The sequence below is a fragment of the Vigna unguiculata genome, chromosome 6 (assembly GCF_004118075.2).
Source record: "Vigna unguiculata cultivar IT97K-499-35 chromosome 6, ASM411807v1, whole genome shotgun sequence".
NCBI lineage: Eukaryota > Viridiplantae > Streptophyta > Magnoliopsida > Fabales > Fabaceae > Vigna > Vigna unguiculata.
This window is the reverse complement of record NC_040284.1, coordinates 9,773,447-9,791,627: the sequence shown is the minus strand read 5'-3', so window position 1 is coordinate 9,791,627 and position 18,181 is coordinate 9,773,447. Positions and strand designations below refer to the sequence as shown.

General features: G+C 29.6%; 2 protein-coding genes and 1 long non-coding RNA gene across 3 annotated transcripts; 2 read left to right on the top strand and 1 right to left on the bottom strand.

The window, feature by feature from the left end:
* Positions 1-4,777: 4,777 nt before the first annotated feature.
* Positions 4,778-5,195, bottom strand: LOC114186897. Its single transcript, XR_003605168.1, has 2 exons — positions 5,116-5,195; positions 4,778-5,021 (listed from the first exon to the last, which is right to left on the bottom strand). It is a non-coding gene; the product is annotated as an uncharacterized LOC114186897 (long non-coding RNA).
* A 9,171-nt stretch (positions 5,196-14,366) lies between these two features.
* LOC114188383 lies at positions 14,367-15,290 on the top strand. Its single transcript, XM_028076972.1, has 4 exons — positions 14,367-14,507; positions 14,580-14,847; positions 14,936-15,011; positions 15,095-15,290. Exons 1-4 carry the CDS (start codon positions 14,367-14,369, stop codon positions 15,288-15,290), a joined length of 681 nt encoding a protein of 226 aa, XP_027932773.1.
* Positions 15,291-16,516: 1,226 nt separating this feature from the next.
* LOC114188382 lies at positions 16,517-17,530 on the top strand. The gene is made up of 6 exons (XM_028076971.1): positions 16,517-16,525; positions 16,707-16,796; positions 16,879-16,942; positions 17,043-17,125; positions 17,209-17,268; positions 17,360-17,530. Exons 1-6 carry the CDS (start codon positions 16,517-16,519, stop codon positions 17,528-17,530), a joined length of 477 nt encoding a protein of 158 aa, XP_027932772.1.
* Positions 17,531-18,181: the final 651 nt, after the last annotated feature.

Here is an 18,181-nt window from a genome sequence, read left to right as displayed (position 1 = left end):
TGATCTTGCTTCAGCCCTAAATTCTGCAATAGGGAAGAGGATTAGACCTACTGCAGTAATTCTTTGGGTGAGTTTGGTAGAGAGAAGGCATAGAAAAAGTAGGGAGAAGGAGAGGGTATTAGAGAGAGAGAGTGGGTTTTGTTTTTGGTGAAGTTGTGGCAGAGGGGGTTCTCATAGTTATTCCATTTAAATACTTAAAAAAAAGAAAAAAAATATGGAAGATAAGATATTTATTTCAACTTTCTAACAGACTCTACAAACCAATACTACAAGGCTAGAAGAATTAAATACATAACTAAGGATTAAGTGAGGAATGCTATACGTAGAAACCCACTCTTCTATGTTAAGTACTAACATAAAAACGGGCTATAAGGTCACTCATTTAAAATCTGTTCGCAAGAAGCCCAACGTAACTGATAGCGTTTTCGTAAATAAAGGTTCAATTTTGACGTCAGGGCCCTCAATGATAGACATCACTTTAACTTTAGATTTGTAAACCCCGACGTCATTCAAAAAAAAGACATTGGCACCTTAAACATCGACGTTACTTAACGCCGGCCCCCGCTGTCAAAGTGAATTTTAAAACAGTGTCGTAAATTAGAAACCCACGCTACTATTTCTTCTCGTGCGACCTTCATCTTCATATGCACCGACAACGATGACCTTGCAGGTCCGTTGTACTTCGTTTTTCAACACTAAACTTGTTAGACTTTCGTTTATGAGTTTATTTATATCTTCCAATAGGAAATAACAAAACAAATATCTCACAAATTTATATTAATTTTTTTTTCATAATTTTTCTTAATTATTTATAAGATACATATTAAATATCTTTAACCTTTTTTATAATTATTTTATATTTATCAAATTGTTATTTAGTACTTTTATTTAATATCTATATAAATATAATTTATTTCTTAATATTTAAAATTGGAAAAAAATATGTTTTCTTTTCTCATCGAATGCTTCATGAAACCACGAATATGAAGATCATATCCACCCTATTGTCATTCCTTTGTATTTGAGTAAAAATTAATTTTTTTTTAAAACAACAAGACCCAACGAAAGAAGCAAATATTAAATTAAAATCCAAAACAATAACTTGTAAAATCCAAATCAAACGTTAGTTTGATTTCATCATCTCCACTTCAGTAACGCTTTTATTTAATACTCATCATTTATTGTTGTTTGTCTCTTTTACATTAATTATATATATATATATATATATATATATATATATATATATATATATATATATATATATATATATGTTTTATGTACATAATTATTTTATCAATATTATTTTTTAAAGTGACAATTTTTTAAAATTTAATAGTCAATTTGACCATTTTTTTAAATTTAAATATTCTTTTAATTAAAAACTATATAAATAAATAAATAAATTATTTATTATTTTATACTTGAAATAATAATAACAATAATAATTTTATTATTTTTATTATCATAAAAAAAATAAAACATGTACATGTATTTTCACTAATACACTATAAAAAGAATACATTTTTAAGGTCATCAAATATGTGCCGACCAAAATAGATTGGTAAATATAATCACTAACCAAATTTTATGATTAAAAAAATAATCAATCACTATTTAAATTGCATATTAGCAACAAATGTCGTGTTATGACTATATTGGTCGCAAATAATAACTTACTTCCGTCTCTAATTTCAATCACATTTCTTATTCTTTATTGTGATAACTCGTAAAATATGTTTGTTTAAATAAATTTTCTATTCATATAAAAAAAGTTATTATTTTAGCTTGTTTCTATTAAAATGTACAAAAATGGGTGAAGAAAGGAGGATACTCAAATCAATTTTACAAAATTTTATATTTGACATAAATAAATTTCATTTTCAATTCCTTTTAATTGTCTTTGCCTTTAAAAAGAAAGATTTAAATGGATTTTTTTTCTCAAAATAATATTTTTTAAAGAAAACTTTCTCGGAACATTATTATTATTATTTTCAAATGGAAAAGAAGCGCTTCTGGTTTTTTTACTGTTTTTTTTTTCTAAAATAGGGAGGACAAATAAAAAAAATAAGAAAACTAAAAAGTAAAATTATGGAAAAGTAATTTAAATAATCAATTAAAAGTATCATGTAGAAATTTTAATTACTTCAAGAGAAGGAATAAAATAAAAAAGGAATAAAATAAAAAGTATAAATTTATTTTATAATATAATTTGAAATGAAATTTGTTATCATTGATTTTTTGAAAATTCAAAATATTATAATTATAATATAAAACATTTATCATAAATAATAATATATAATAATATTATAAAATTTTAAACTAATCTTTTATTTCTCATTCATCTTTTTCACAAATCATATTAGAAAATTAACATCTTTAATTTAATTTTTTTCTAAATAATATCTTTTCTACAAAATCTTCAAATGGTAGATTCATTTGAGAAGTAACATTATAATATCTTTGAGAAGTAACATTATAATATCTTTCCTATTTAAGAGATTTTCACTTAAAAAAGCATTGTTTATTTTGAAAAAGAAAATTACTCAAATGATATATAATTGACTATGTCCGGTCAATATTAAGCTAGGCCCAATATTTTCTGCTCGGTATCACCTCTTAGGAAAGAGAAAAGGTCTAAAGTCAAGCTGGACCCAAAAGAACTTGAAAGAAGACGTGAACATACCTCAACGGATAAAAATGGGTTAAACATGTTTTTTTCTCACTGAACTTTGATCTAAAATTGGAATTTGTTCCTTTCTGAAACTTTGATATATTTTGGTCCCTAAACTTTAAAAATGAATTAATATAATCATTTTAACCCAATTACATTAATTTTTTTTTTACGTATCGAACACATCTCATGTTAGTATTGGATTTATTTATACCGTTTGGCACATTCCAAATTCAATACCAATTGAAAATAGCGTTCGATGTGTCAAAAAAAGTTAACTTAATTGGATTAAAAGGACTATATTTATTTATTTTTAAAGTTTAGGGATTAAAATTTATCAAAATTTCGGATAAAAACGAATTTCAATTTTAGATCAAAATTTAGGAATTAAAATTGTACTTAACCTGCTAAAAATTGAAGTAGTCATGACCGAAATAAGGGAAAAAATCGTCCAAGGAAAACGGGAAGGGCCAAACAAACAAGGGGATAAAGAAAGAAAGTGAATAGAGAGGAGGGGACATTTTTTGTATCGGTGATAGAGAGAGAAGTTTATAATTGTTTGGGTCGATTATTTGGCAAGGAGAATAATATCTAAAAGCATAATCAATTTTCTATAAAAGTGAAAACATAATCAATTATGTTCCTATTTAAGCATTTCTCTTCTCTCTACTTATCATTACATTAATGATGTTTAACCATAATTATTGTTTCGGTTGTAAGGGTCAAATATCTACTTAAAGTATTTTCAAGTTCTTCATGTCCTTGGTCATGTTGTTCATTGATGTTCCTGTTCATCAACCAATCAGAATGTACCAGTTAAATGTGTTTTGATGCAAGTTGTGAATGAAAGATATGTTAAAACAATAAATATTGTAATTAATTTGAGATAAAAGTTCCAATAACCATATTATTTTTTATATGTATTTATAGTTTTTCCCATTAATCTATTATTAGAATTGGCTTAACCACGATCAAATTATTTTTAATCTTGATTCTTGACTTGTTTATATTAATTAAACCACTGAGTGTTTCAACTCGATAGTAAAAATGTAAGTATTTAATTTTACTTGTCCACGAGACTTTGCAAATTAATTAATAAATTACGTAAATAGAATAAAAATGTATTTAAGCCAACAAAACTATTTTTTTAGTGTTTGTTGCGGATGGTCCTCATTTTGACAGAATGTTTAAAATGATTCTCATTTTGACAAAATGTTTAAAATGGTCATCATTTTTGCAATTCGTGTTTTATTTGGTCCTTTTATGTGACGTTGTCTAAATCAGTAACGGAGCACTAACACACTCCAATGCGAAAATGAGGACATTTTAAACATTTTGTCAAAATGAGGACCATTTAACACATTCTGTTAAAATGAAGATCATCTGCAACAAACATTACGCGAAAAAGGTATTTAAGCCTAAATATTACGAGAAGTATTTTTGAACAATTTTTAATTATTTGTAGGAATCATACATTTCTTTATTCGGATGATTAAAATTATTACTAAAAAGGTTAGGAGTTTTCTAGAAATATAAGAGTAACGTGTTCCTTTATTTAAAAGTTTAAGATAATATAATAAATTTACATTAATTTTTATTTTGTTTTGTCTTAAGTTTTTTATTTTAGTTATAAAATTCATGTATATTTATATAATTATATTTTTATTTATTATTTTTTACATTGGAAAAAAGAAAATATATGTTTTTATATAAAATATTTGATAATATAATTAAATTTTATTATAATATTTATTTTTATAAAAAATTATTTAATTGATATTTGAAACAGTTTCGTAATACAAATGAAATGAAACGGAAAATTAATATTCATTAAATATGAAAACAGTGATAAGGATGAATTTTTAAAAATTGTCAAATTTGTTAACCCATTGCCATTATTTTGTTTTGGTGTAAAATTACAGAGAAAGATTTTCAAAACATCTAAAGATTAAATTAAAATCCAAGAGACTGAATCGTATAACGGAGATAAGATACTCTTATTGCATCTTCATCTTATTTCATAAGTTGAGATACTTGATAAGGAGTTAAAAAAATTAAAGCATAAATATACTATAAAAGAGTAATTTTATTTGAAGGATCCAATTCTGATTTATAAGAAATAAGATTGAAATTGTAATTGGAAGAAGATGAAAAACTTAACATGGGTGAGTACACACACATTGTTTTTTGTTGTTACATTCACCACTTGCTAAGAAGCCATACTTCTTGCGACAAAGATTCAAACACTGGTTCATGTCTCCACAATTGTTGTTTAGTATGTCTGTGCAAACCTCAAACAACGTTTTCTCAACCCTTGTTCCCTCTACCATTTTCAAACCTCCTTCATTTTCTGCACAACACAAACCACATTCGATATTCAACCAAGAATTTTGTTCAAAGAAAAACCATAAATCATAAGTTAGTGAATAGAAACTAAAACATACCAATGTTGGTCGAAAGAAATAGCATCACCATGAAAATTGAAGCGACAGCCTTCATTTTAATTTGATTTCAGAGCAATGTACCCTTTCATATCTTTTGATCCGTCTCTACCATATATATAGCATTGGATGTTAAGTTTTTTTTTTAATTAATTTATGTTATAGTATAGTGATCTTTTTACTCTTCCATACATTAATTTGATTTCATCATCCTCTCTGCAATAACTCTTTTATTTAATATTTATCTCTATTATTATTGTTTCTTTTAATGTGTTGTTTCAGAGTAAATTTACTATTCGTATAGAAAGGGAAAACTATTATTATTTTGCTTTGTTTATATTGAAATACGCGAAATAGAAGTAAAGAAAGAAGATGGTGTTCAATCACTAGTGCAGATTTTGCTTTTTACTTCGCCTTATATGCCTCGGTTGGTCAGGAACCGAAGCATATAATGGCGCGGTGGCATTTTTGCAATTTCAGGCAACTTTTATGCCTCGGTTCAGCGAAAACCCGAAGCAAAAGAGGATTATATGCTTCGGTTCAAAAAAACCGGTGCCAAAAGAGGGTTATATACCTCGGTTCCAAAGACCCGAAGCCAAAAATGTGGCTGGATATTTCAAAAATGCCACTAACCATTACGTCTTTGGCCTCGGGTGTCAGTGAACTGGGGCCAAATAGGGCTATATGCCTCGGTTATTAATTGAACCGAGGCCATATAGTATAATTAGGGTTCAAAATTCGCGAACCCCCTTTTCTTCCCCGCGATGCATTTCTCCTCTCTCTCTCTCTTTCTCTCTACAACCTGCTGCTCCAGCCACCCACCACCACCACGCGAAGCTCTGCAACCACGCTGTGCTGCCACTGCGCTGCTCCGGCCACCGTCTCCGCAAGTCGTCGCTGATGGCTCTTCTTGCAAGGTGGTGACAAGCTCTCGTCGACGGCTCTTCTTCGCTCGACAGATCTGCCGCCACCATGGCCTCCTCTTCGACGCCGTCCCATCGCACCAGGGCCACCGTCTCCGCAAGTCGTCGCCGATGGCTCTTCTTGCAAGGTGGTGACAAGCTCTCGTCGACGGCTCTTCTTCGCTCGACAGATCTGCCGCCACCATGGCCTCCTCTTCGACGCCGTCCCATCGCACCAGGGCCACCGTCTCCACAAGCCGTCGCCGGTGGCTCTTCTTGCAAGGTCGTGACAAGCTCTCGCCGGTGGCTCTTCTTCGCTCGACAGATCTGCCGCCACCACGGCCTCTTCGACGCCGTCCCATCGCACCAGGCACCGTCGATGCTTCCTTCTCAAGACGGCCTCGACGCCGACGCGATGAAGCGCCTACCGTTCATCCTGCACCAGCGCGCGACGGCGGAAGAGTCAGAGTGTTGGATCTGCCTCGGCGCGTTCGTCGACGGCGTGAAGCTGAAGGTTCTCCCTGGATGCGAATACAGCTTCCAAAAAGCGAGTGCGTTGAGCGTGAAGGTAGTCGCGAGACGCCGGCCACAACGACAGCGGCGGTTGTTGATGGGTACTGAATTGGTTTTGCTGTTCAGAATGTGAGAACATTAATACTACCTAAGTGAATTTGGTGGCTCGTGGAGAAGATAATCTTCCAAATCCTCTCTTGAGTTTTATAAAAAAGAAATACAATAACAAAGGCTTAGAATTTGGGTCTGATATTCGTATAAAATGGAGGCTTCTGAACTGGAAAGTGGGTGAATCTGAAGAGAATGGGTTTGTTGATGATGGATGGTTGCTGATGGGTACTGACGGGGTATATGGCCTCGGTTCTTACCATAACCGAGGCCAAAGGCTCTGCGAAAGTTGAACCTATGGCTCCGGTCCCTCTGCAACCGAGGCAGAAAACTGTTTTTACGCCTCGGGTGATAATCGAGGCCAAAAGACACCCCCTTTTGGCCTCACCCCAATATGCCTCGGTTCTAAAACCGAGGCAGAATGACAAAAATAACCGGGGCCAAAAGCCCTTATTACACTGGTGAATATTTTTGTTTATACACTTATTTTTTTCTTTCTTTTTATTACATTGTATAACCTATAAATTTATATTTATATTTTTTCTTTTATGTATAAATTAAGTGTTGATGCATCTATTTAATGAACATGAATGATTTCTTAATGCTCAAGTCTTCACCCACTACATGCATATTTAAAATAAAAGTGAGACATTTTACAAATTTACCCTTAATTTTATAACTGACACATCAATTTTGTTGTAACTGCTTTTAATTAACTTTGTCTTAAAATAATATTCAAATGAGGTATAAATATTGTATAAGCAATGATGCACTAATACAATATGACTAGGATGTCATCGGAGCGAGTAGGGTACGGGTACTAGCTACCCTACCCGTTGAATAAATATTTGTCTCGTACCTGTATCCATATCCGTCAGGTATCCGTTATATACAGGTACCCGTCTATTTCTTTCATATCCGCGGGTATCCACGAGTACACACGGGTATTTGTAAAATTATTTAAAAAATAAATATTTAATCATAAATTCAAATAAAATAAATATTTAATCATAAATTCAAATAAAATAAAATAAAATGTATCAATGTCATAAATTTTAAATAAAGTTCAAATAAACTCAATTTGATACAAGTCCAGATAATTGTAAAAGTAAATATAAAATGACGTTTAACACTATGAAAATTTTTTAATTAGTGCTTTGATCAACAAACCCATTTTCTTTGATTGATTCCTGAAAAATAAACAAAATAAACAAATAATAAACCTCAATTGTCATGTGTCAAGTATTCTTATTTTGATTTCATCATTTGACAGCAAACATACCATAAACATCATTGTTTGTATAAGGTTTGATGTATATGTCCAATTTCAAAGAAAGGAGAGAGAAGAATGTCAAGGGGGTAAGTTTAGCAGGTACGGGTATCCATGGATATGGATACTATGATACCTGTACTCGCCCCGTTAACATGCGGGTATCAAAAATACCTATACTTGCATGTAGCGGGTATCCATTTTTAATATTCGTTTTCTACCCGTTGCGGGTACGAATTTTTTTGACATCCTTAAATATGACATGTGTATTAGATATGATATGTATCTGATATCTCGATACATTTATTTTGAAATATAGGATACACTACATAATATATGCATGTTGAAAAGTATACAATCATTCTTAAACATACAATAAATTTATAATTGTTCTTATGTGAATCCAAATTAAAATTCAACATTTGATTAAAATAATATAATAAAATTAAATATTTAATGAGACAATATATAGACAAATAATTGAGAACAAAATATGGAGATCATACCAAATTCATGATAAAAAATACACCTAATGAAACATAGACAAATAAGATCTTTTATGAAAACTATCCTAAATAAATACATGCAACTCACTAATAGCACTATACATGAGCAACCTCTAATTTAACGCCATTGACCTTTTATATATTTAATTATTATTACTAATATAACAAAATTATATATAATTTAGTATTGAAATTCTTGTATGTTTTTCCTTACAAAATTATAGTTTTGAAATTGTATTTGATATGAAACTCATTTTAAATTAATTTTTCTAATTTCATCTCATTCCCTTCACTGGATATTTCCATATTTGAGCACGTTTTCTTATAACAAGTTCCAAAAAATTAATATGAAACATTCCGCTTGTAATTTAAAAGAATTAGTATGAAACTTTCCACTTATAATTCTTTGAATTTTAAGAAATGGTTCTCTAATTCAACAATTGAATTCCTAATATAAGTGAAGAATTAAATTTGTATTATTTTTATCTTCAAGGGGTATCTTCCCTTTTATCACTTCACAAAAAAATGAATCTATTATTTTATTTTTCATCAATATATCTATTTAAAAAAAATTAAGACTAAAAAATAATTCATCAAAATCTAATTAAAAATTGAGAGACTTAATTACTAAAAAAATATGATAATCAAGTCACATTTAAGAAATGGTTATGAAAAAACATATAATACATAACTTTTCTTTTTTTATTCATAAAAAATACATATACAAAAAAATTAAAAAAAATCTTGGGAGGGCCATGGCCCCTGCGGACCTTCTAAGATCTGCCACTGCTTAACAACAAATGAAATAAATTGATCATTAAAATCAAATATGTGAAATTTTAGCGCAGAAACCATAATCAATTAAAACTTGCTTATTAGAAGTCTTTTTGCTTGGAAGGATTTAATATTAATTTTCTTTGGTGGAATTGTTACATCCTTAAAACTATAAATTACACATCGATTCAATACTCAACAATAATTAATAAATTTTGAATTCCCAAAATAATCACTTAATCCACTTTGTGCTTGTTCCAAATATTATATTTTACAATACTATATTATGTTTTACACAAAACATTATATTTTTGAAATCAATTAGTACATATTATATTTTCTATATTAAAAAGGAAAGAAGTATTATTTAACTGTATTTCTTTCCTTATATACTATCATTTATGTAATTGGAGGAAAGAAGTTATGGATAAGATTTATTTGGACTATTGAGAGGTAGATAAAAAGTGACTCCAATTTGTCCTTTGAGGATACAAGAGCAAGTAGGAAGGTGATAGTAGAATTTCCTGTTCCTTGAATCGTTACTGAATTATTTACTGCATTTGTTTACCATGCATTTCCTGGGAATACTACTATAATATCGACAAAGAAGGGGTCAAACATATTAGGAGCATCCATCTATGATGAGATTATAAAGTTTTGTTTTTCATACACAATCAAAAAATGGGGAAGTGAGACAAATATCACATAACAATACAACATGTCTAAATAAAATAAAAACTCTTTTAAATCCATAAACTTGATGTTTATCATACTTCATATGGTCAACAAGTAACCCAAGAACATCTCATCTTGAGTATACTTACTCGTCTAAATCCCCAAGGTTATACCTCCAACTACAATAATCAAATCGTTATTTATCATAAATTTTATTTTGATATTAAACCATATAATTATATAAATAAATAATTAAAGGGGACTAGTACATGACTGGAGATAAATATTAATAAATGAGAGTAAGTATAAATTGGATAAATAGAACCAGTGCACAACTGGAAATGAATATAAATAAATAAATAAGAACGAAAAATAAATATAAATTGAAATGAGGTTAGGGACACCTCACTTAAAGTAAATATAAAATAAAAATAATTATGAACAAATAAGAAAATAATAAAAATAACAAGATAAAATGATAGATGTCTCGTTCTCTTACCTAAGACATCCTAAGAGACAAGTGCTCTCCCCCCTCACCTCTTTTTTTTTCATACTCACGCATGATTAGATTATTTTTATTTTTATTTTGTTTTGTTATTCTCCATTGACTCTTTTGTTCATTGCCTCCTCTCGACCTCTTTCTCCTTTTTCTTTCATCATCTACCTAGGTATTTATAGTGGTAAATCATTGCATTTGGTTTAAATTGAAGTTAATCTCCTTCATTTGCTATTTTAGTTTGACATGGATTCCTCGTTCAAAGATTTTTTTTTTTCTTTTCACAGGTGAAAGGATAAAATGGCCATGTTAATGTCTCTAAATCATTAAATGTTACATTATCTTATAACTTTTTCATTTCTTTCTATTTTTAATTTGTATTAGATATAATAATAGTTTTCTAACGCTATTCACCGTTACGTTATATATTTGTCATTGCATTATATATTTTTTATTCAATCCAATGTTATGTTTATCCATTTGCTTTAGAACATATTAGTCCAATCATTTTAAATGTTTGCATTTATTCATTCATACTTTCATATATTTTGTTCTTTTACATATATATATATATATATATATATATATATATTGTTGGGAATAGTCCAAGTGTGAGTAAAAAAGTCCCACATTGGATAGAAAAGACAAATTTAAACACTATATAAGAATAAAGACCCATAACAACATTACTTTAAGGTTTTGGTGTAAAAGTGGTGTCTAAGGTCTTATATGTGTAAGACTAATGTCATATAACCATATAGAACCACAATCTCTCCATGACAATGACTATAACCATAACATATGAAACATAACCCAACATATATATATATATATATATATATATATATATATATATATATAATTAAACGTATATATAATTTTGTAGCATAACATTATTATTATTAATTAATTAGTTTTGATTTCTTATATATTTATAATGATTATATTTATATTTTAGCAATTTCTTATATTAGATACGTTATTATTTCTAATAATAATTTTTTTAATAATTTTAAAATATTTATAATATAATACCAAGTAATTTGAAGTGGTTGATCGTCTATTTTAGTATTAGAATATTTTCTCTCGTGAACCATGTCCATCCATTTAAAAGTTAATTTGAATTCCTTCACAATACGAGTGTTCTTAGATATCAAAGAATTAAGACCTCTCTCAAAATTACTATTATGCAAATCAAATTGTTGTAAATTCTATTTATAATGGAAGTGAGATCCTCCAAAGAAGGCAACCAGTTAAGGAACTAAACTCCACTAGCTTATTACCATTACATGTATCTAGATTATTAACATAAGAAGATCCATTCACAACACAAATATTATCAGAATGAACCACATCAATAGGCTATGACTGAGCAATAAGCGACACCACAATAGATTATGATGACTTCGTTATCATTTTGCTATAAATTTATTCGTAATTTTCACATTTAATGAAATAATAAGAATATAGCAACAAAATAATCTAATACAGGAACAAATAATTAATATTTTTTATTAATTAATTATTTTGTTTAAATAAACAATAATATTGAACATTTAACGTAAAAGAGTTGACTTTCAAAAAAATGAAAGTGAGAATTAAGTAGGATTATTAATGTGTGGTGTTTAAAAAGGTAGTGGTTAATATTTTTCATTAATTAATTAATTATTTTCTCTAAATAAACAATAATATTAAACATTTAATGCAAAAGAGTTTACTTCCAAAATAATGAAAGTGAGAATTAAGTAGGATTATGTGGTGTTTAAATATGGTGGAAGAGTGGTGATAATCCATTAAAGATTGTTTAGTTTTGAGAGGTAGAGAAGAAAAGGAGAGAAGATAGTAGGAGAGTGGGTTTGAAGATGATGAATGTAAAGATTAACATAGTTTTGTTGGGAATGATGTGCATTGGTTTGGTTGTGTGCTCAGGTATTGAGAAAATCGATGGAGAGGGGTTTGTCTTTTGTCCCCCAAACTTTGAAGGGACTTGTACAAGTAACGAAGAGTGTAACAACAATTGCATTAATATTGCTCACTATCGTATTGGCTTCTGCATTCAAAAGAATTGTTGTTGTAGAGGATAAAACATCTCTCTTTGTTCTTCTTCATTAATAACATAAGCATCTCTTATTATCTCTCACTGAGTCTCTTCTTTTCTCTCTCCCTCTCTTTATTTTATTTTATTTTATTAAAAATGGGTTAAATATGTTTTTGGTCTCTCAAGTTTTACTGAATTTTGAAATTAGTCCCTCTTCGAAACTTTATACCAATTTAGTTCTTCTTACCAAATTTTGTTAAGTTTATTTAACATTTTAAATGCATTTTATGATAATATAGTTCACATTGAAGCGAAAATGTGTCAAACAGTGTAAATAATTAAAATACTATCATGAAATGCGCTTGAAACGTCAAATAAATTTAACAAAATTTTGTTAAAAAAAACTAAATTCACACATTTTTAAAGATAAAAGACTAAATTGGTCAAAATTTTTGAAGAAAGACTAATTCCAAATTTCACTGAAGAACCAAAAACATATTTAATCTATAAAAACTAAACACAATGTTTAATCTGATTCATGTGCTTTTCGACAAACCCTTCGATTATTCTAAAATGATTTTTTTTATGCGAAATAAATTATTACAAGTTTATTACGAGTTTTCTGACTGAGTTAAAAGCTTCAGGAGTTTACATAAAATCTTGCTTGAGTTTGATAATCTAAGAGATTCAATTGCTTTAAAATATAATTTATTGTTGTTAAAAATGTCACTTGCATAAATATTAGATTATCTTGTATGTTAATCAATTATCATAAACACAATAATCGATTATCTTAAAATATTCATGATTATTTAGTAATTGTTCAAAATATGGTTTGTGTAGATAATTGAATGTTACTTGAAGTAATCAATTAAATGATTTGTGATGAATTTCCATTTCCATTCGAGAATGAAGTTTGACAGAGGCTAGTTACGAAGTTAAATAAATATTACAATTACAAAGACCATTAGGAGCTGAGTGAAGGGTCTAAGTTTCCGAGGACTTATTTTTAGTGTCCAACTACATGTCCCTATTTCACATTTGGAAAAGTTATATATTTTGATGTAAATTTTCTTCTATTACTTTTCTTTATTTTCTTTCTTTATATTTGTATTTTTTTAAGTTCCTTACATTTATTTTTATTTAAGAAAATCAATGATTTTGTATACAATTACAACTGCTACTAAATTGAATAAATCTAAAATATATGAAAACAAACACCTCTGGAAAATATCCAAATACCCCTATTTATCTCGCTGACACGTGTCCAATTTAATGGTTTTTCAGTCATTTTATCTCCTTCTGAATATTGTCCGTGAATGCATTGTTATTTTACCAAAAAAACCCTGTTGAGCAGTCCGACTGATATGTTATTGTGTAGATATTTGGGTAATTTACGATTTCCCGCCTGTTTGAGGGTTAAATGGAGGGATTACTGTGCATGAGTTGATTGATGTTGCATGCATTAAATCCTGAGGTCAGATACTTTAAAATTTTGTGTATTTTAAATACAGATGTATTGTGTTGTTTGCGTGTCTGCTTCTTTTTTCTTCCATTTTCTTCTTCCTGTTTGGCGAGGTATGTATGAATTTGAGTTCATTTTTTTTTAAGTTCTGTGTTGTGTATTTATTGTAGATTTTTGGTTTTAACTTAGTACCTTTTGTGTACGTTTTGGTTTTTCGAGTTTCAATAGGAGTTGTGTTTTGCATTTTGTCTACGTTTTGTTTTTCCCAGGTTCATTAGGAGTTTTGTTCTTCCTGTTTGCTGAGGTATGTATGGGTTTCAATTCATTTTTTTTTTAAGTTTTGTGTTGTGTATTTATTGTACATTTTTGGTTTTAACTCAGTACCTTTTGTGTACGTTTTGGTTTTTCGAGTTTCAATAGGAGTTGTGTTATTTCAGATTCGTGAGTTCTGTTGGAGTTGATGTCATTATTTTCTGACGTTTGTTTTTCGAAAGTTAATGTTTGGAAATGGCGCGGAAATTTGATATGGTCAAAGATATCGATGAGAAGAAAGAAACGTTGAAGCTTGCTGTTCGTATAAAAGACTTGTGGTTTGTTCAAAACCGGGATAACAGTCGTCATATGGAACTGATTCTTTTGGATCAGAAGGTAACAAAATTTTGTTGTTCTTTATATTTTAGATCTGGAATGAATATTTTTTTGTCAAATTTTTTTGGCCAGGGTTCCATGATTCCTGCAATGGTAAAAAAGGAAGATTTAGGATTGTGGGAAGAAAAGTTGGTAGAGGGCCAGACGTATATAATGCATAACTTTAAAATCTTGAAGAACCACGGACAATTTCGTGTTTGTGATCATCCTTACAAGTTATTGTTCATAGGAGCAACCACTATTAAAGAACAAGCAATTTCGAGCATTCCAGTAAGCGTTTACAAATTCAAAAGTATCGAAGATATAGTTGATGGAAATTACGCTGTTGATTTATTGTATGGTATGTTCACGTAATGTTTGATCATTTAATGTTTTGTGTGTCTTTAAATGTTCAATTACTTATTGGATCATGTTTATAATGGTTTTAGATATTATTGGAGTGGTGGACAATGTGAGGTGTAATCCTCAGTCGAAGAATGTGGCGTTTCATATAAGGGATTTTAGGTTAGTGCTTTAGTAATTTCATATAACAATGTGGTTTGGAATATTACTTCATATTCATAAACTATTGTCGTTTCCTTTTGCAGCTCTGCTGTCATTGGGTGTACCTTGTGGGATTCCTATTACTTGAAATTTATGAGCAATTGGAGGGGTGACCCGGATTCATCTATTGTTGTTGTTATGTTGACTCAGGCTAAGATCAAACCGTGTTCGGGTTGGTCAATTTATTTGATAATTTGTGGTTTTTTGGTTTTGTCTGTGCTGATTTTGTTTTTCCTTTAGGACGGTGGCCAGTGTCAATTTCAAACTCTTGGAACGGTTCAAAGTTGTTAATGGGTGATGAATGTGCTGAATTGGTACGATTCAAGGAGCAATGGATAGAGTATGTAATTGTTAAGTTTTTTATATCTGCGATATTGTTTATCGTTAATTGAATGGAAATGACTTTGATATTGCTATTATAGACGGTTTGGAAATGTGGTTAGTCCGAGCCAAGAATGCAGCCAGTTGAGTTCACCTTCCCAGTATAGTGAACATGAAAAATTTATGTATAAAGCTGTTGTGAGGACTATATCAGAAATCACAAGTATGAAGGAGGTAATGAATTATTTGTTTTTGTTACATTTGTTTGAATTTTTAGATTGTTCATCCTTGTAATTTTGTTTTTGTTTTTAAAATAGGAACAATACTGTGTTACCGTTGCAAATACTGTGAAGTTTAATTTAGGAAATGATGGATGGTGTTATCCAGTATGCAATAGTTGCAGGAAGAAGACTGATGAGATAGGTGCTTTTAAGTGTGTTCTCTGTGGCTTTGATAATGAAAAACATGGAATTAGGTTTGTAATTGTTTTTTAATTTTTACATCTTTAGGGACAGTTTTTTTGTTTTAATTTACTAAATCCAGTTCTTGCAGATATAAGTTGGAATTACAGGTGACTGATGGGTACAATTATACCAATTTTGTTTTATGGGATCAAGACTGCAATAACTTGATTGGTGTATCGGCTGTTGAGTTAATGAATAAAATGATCCAGGTAATATTTAAATCTTTGTCAATTACTGTAATTGACTTTTACTATATAGAAGGAGACTGGTGATTTTTTGTTTTTCGTAGGATGGGGAGGACGATCCCAAATGTTTTCCGGAGGATCTAGATGTTTTGCTAGGCTGTACACTTGCTTGCAAGGTTAGAGTTCAACCAAATAACAGATCCTCATCGGTGATGAAAGCTTCCAGCAACCCTGAAACTATTGCTTGTGTTAGAAGCAAACTTGAGACAAAGATGGTAATTCATTTACTCCAGTCTTTTAAATTTGATACTGTCAAAGTTATTAATGATGTGTTGGTTGATATGTAGATTAAAGAGTCCAGTGGTGAAGGTACATGTGATTCCAGTTCTGAAACAAACTCTAAGGTAGGATTGTAAAAGTTATTAATGATCTGTTGGTTGATATTTCAATAAATTGTTCTTATGTATTGATTTTATGTTGTGTCGTTATATTTTCAATGTGCAGGGTAAAAAGTCTTTTGGTATAGCTATTTGTGATTCTAATAACGAAGCTGAAACGATTGGTGTGATTTCATAAGGATCTCAGGTAGATATCGTCGAATAAATTATTATTATGATAGTAATTGTTGCGTTTCTGATAGCATTATGCAGAATGATGCATTATGTTGTTTTTTATTGAAATGACAGGCTAAAGACTCCAGTCCAACAGGTTTATCTGGATTTAGTACCCGAAGTAATGGTGTTGATTTGATTCAAACTGAAGCTAATGCAAAGAAGGTATTCTTAATTGAAACTATTTTCTACTCTTTTGTGTTTGTAGAATTTGGATAAGGTTGTGTGATGAAAATTATAGGTTTAGGATTCCAGTCCTACAATAAAAGGTGCATCCAGTACCCAATCAAAAAGGAGTGGTGTTATTAGAAGTGCATCTAATGGGACAAAGGTATTTGTATATTAATATAATTTTGTATTTGGTAATACTGTATTTATCATAACCTTTTGTATTTCAATTGCAAATTATAGAGTCCAGCCCCATAGATATATGTGTTTCCACTACCCAATCCAAAACTGTTGGTTCGAGTAAAATTGCGGCACTTAAAGGAAAGGTCTCTGTAATGTATATATTTCTATAGTTGTTTTGTTATTTTACATTTGTGATGTGGTAAACAATTTGTTATTTAATGAATAGGATAAACAATCCACTGGTAAAGCAACTTATGAAGAGAATACTGAAGCTGACATCTGCATGGTAAATCGTTATATCAGTTTTATTTTTATATGGAATTTTTTCTTCATGGTAAATGTATGGTCATATAGAAATATTCTTTTATATGTTGCAGTTGACTCTAAGTACCTCAGGAGATAATGATCCATATATTGACTACTGTGTTACTCCCAGAAAGGAATTGTTGTTGGACTTCGAAGTTGAATGTGACCACCTCGACGATATTCCAAGTGCAGAATTTCCCAGGACTAAAACTAAAAAGCGAATCAAAAAAGAAAAGCAGTAGAGTGGCCCACTGATATATGTACATATACCTATTTTGGAATTATGTGGTGTAATTGGAAAGCAAAAGAACATTAATCATTTTTTTGATGAATTTGGTATTTTGGTTGTCCTTGGTAATGATGGATAAACAATGGATGTTATTTTTGAACTCCAAAATAGTATCCTGTAAATTTCTAATATTATTTAATATATTGTACAATCTTGGAAATTATTATTATGGTGTAAATTTGTTTTATTACCCCTACAAATTATTGATATCCTGCAAGATTTGTTGAATGTTTCCTTATCTTTGTAAAAATTAGTCCTACAAATGTGTTTAAGCATTGAGGTGGTATCATTAAAAACTTAAAGGTGGTCCATATTTTAGAATAGACAATAACATTTAAACAATTATAAAGAAGCTTTACACATCGTAAGGCATAAAGTATGAATAGTGAAAGGCAAAAAATACAAAAATATCATTATATAATATACCAACAAAACCATTGTAGAATATACCAACAAAAATATCATTATATAATAAACCAGCAAAAAATACATAAATATCTTTAATTTACAAACTGACAAAACATAGATATAGTTCATATAGTTCCAAAATAAGCTATAAACATGTGGGTCTATATTTCTACTTCCATTACATTGATAAACAGAG

Excerpts from the sequence above, each read along its gene's own strand:
- LOC114188383 (XM_028076972.1), top strand. The coding sequence starts at position 14,367 with ATGGCGCGGAAATTTGATATGGTCAAAGATATCGATGAGAAGAAAGAA. Across the intron at positions 14,508-14,579 it reads TGATTCTTTTGGATCAGAAG|GGTTCCATGATTCCTGCAAT; the intron begins GTAACAAAATTT and ends TTTTTTGGCCAG. Across the intron at positions 15,012-15,094 it reads TTTCATATAAGGGATTTTAG|CTCTGCTGTCATTGGGTGTA; the intron begins GTTAGTGCTTTA and ends TTCCTTTTGCAG.
- LOC114188382 (XM_028076971.1), top strand. Across the intron at positions 16,797-16,878 it reads CTGAAGCTAATGCAAAGAAG|GATTCCAGTCCTACAATAAA; the intron begins GTATTCTTAATT and ends TTATAGGTTTAG. Across the intron at positions 17,126-17,208 it reads TTGCGGCACTTAAAGGAAAG|GATAAACAATCCACTGGTAA; the intron begins GTCTCTGTAATG and ends TTTAATGAATAG.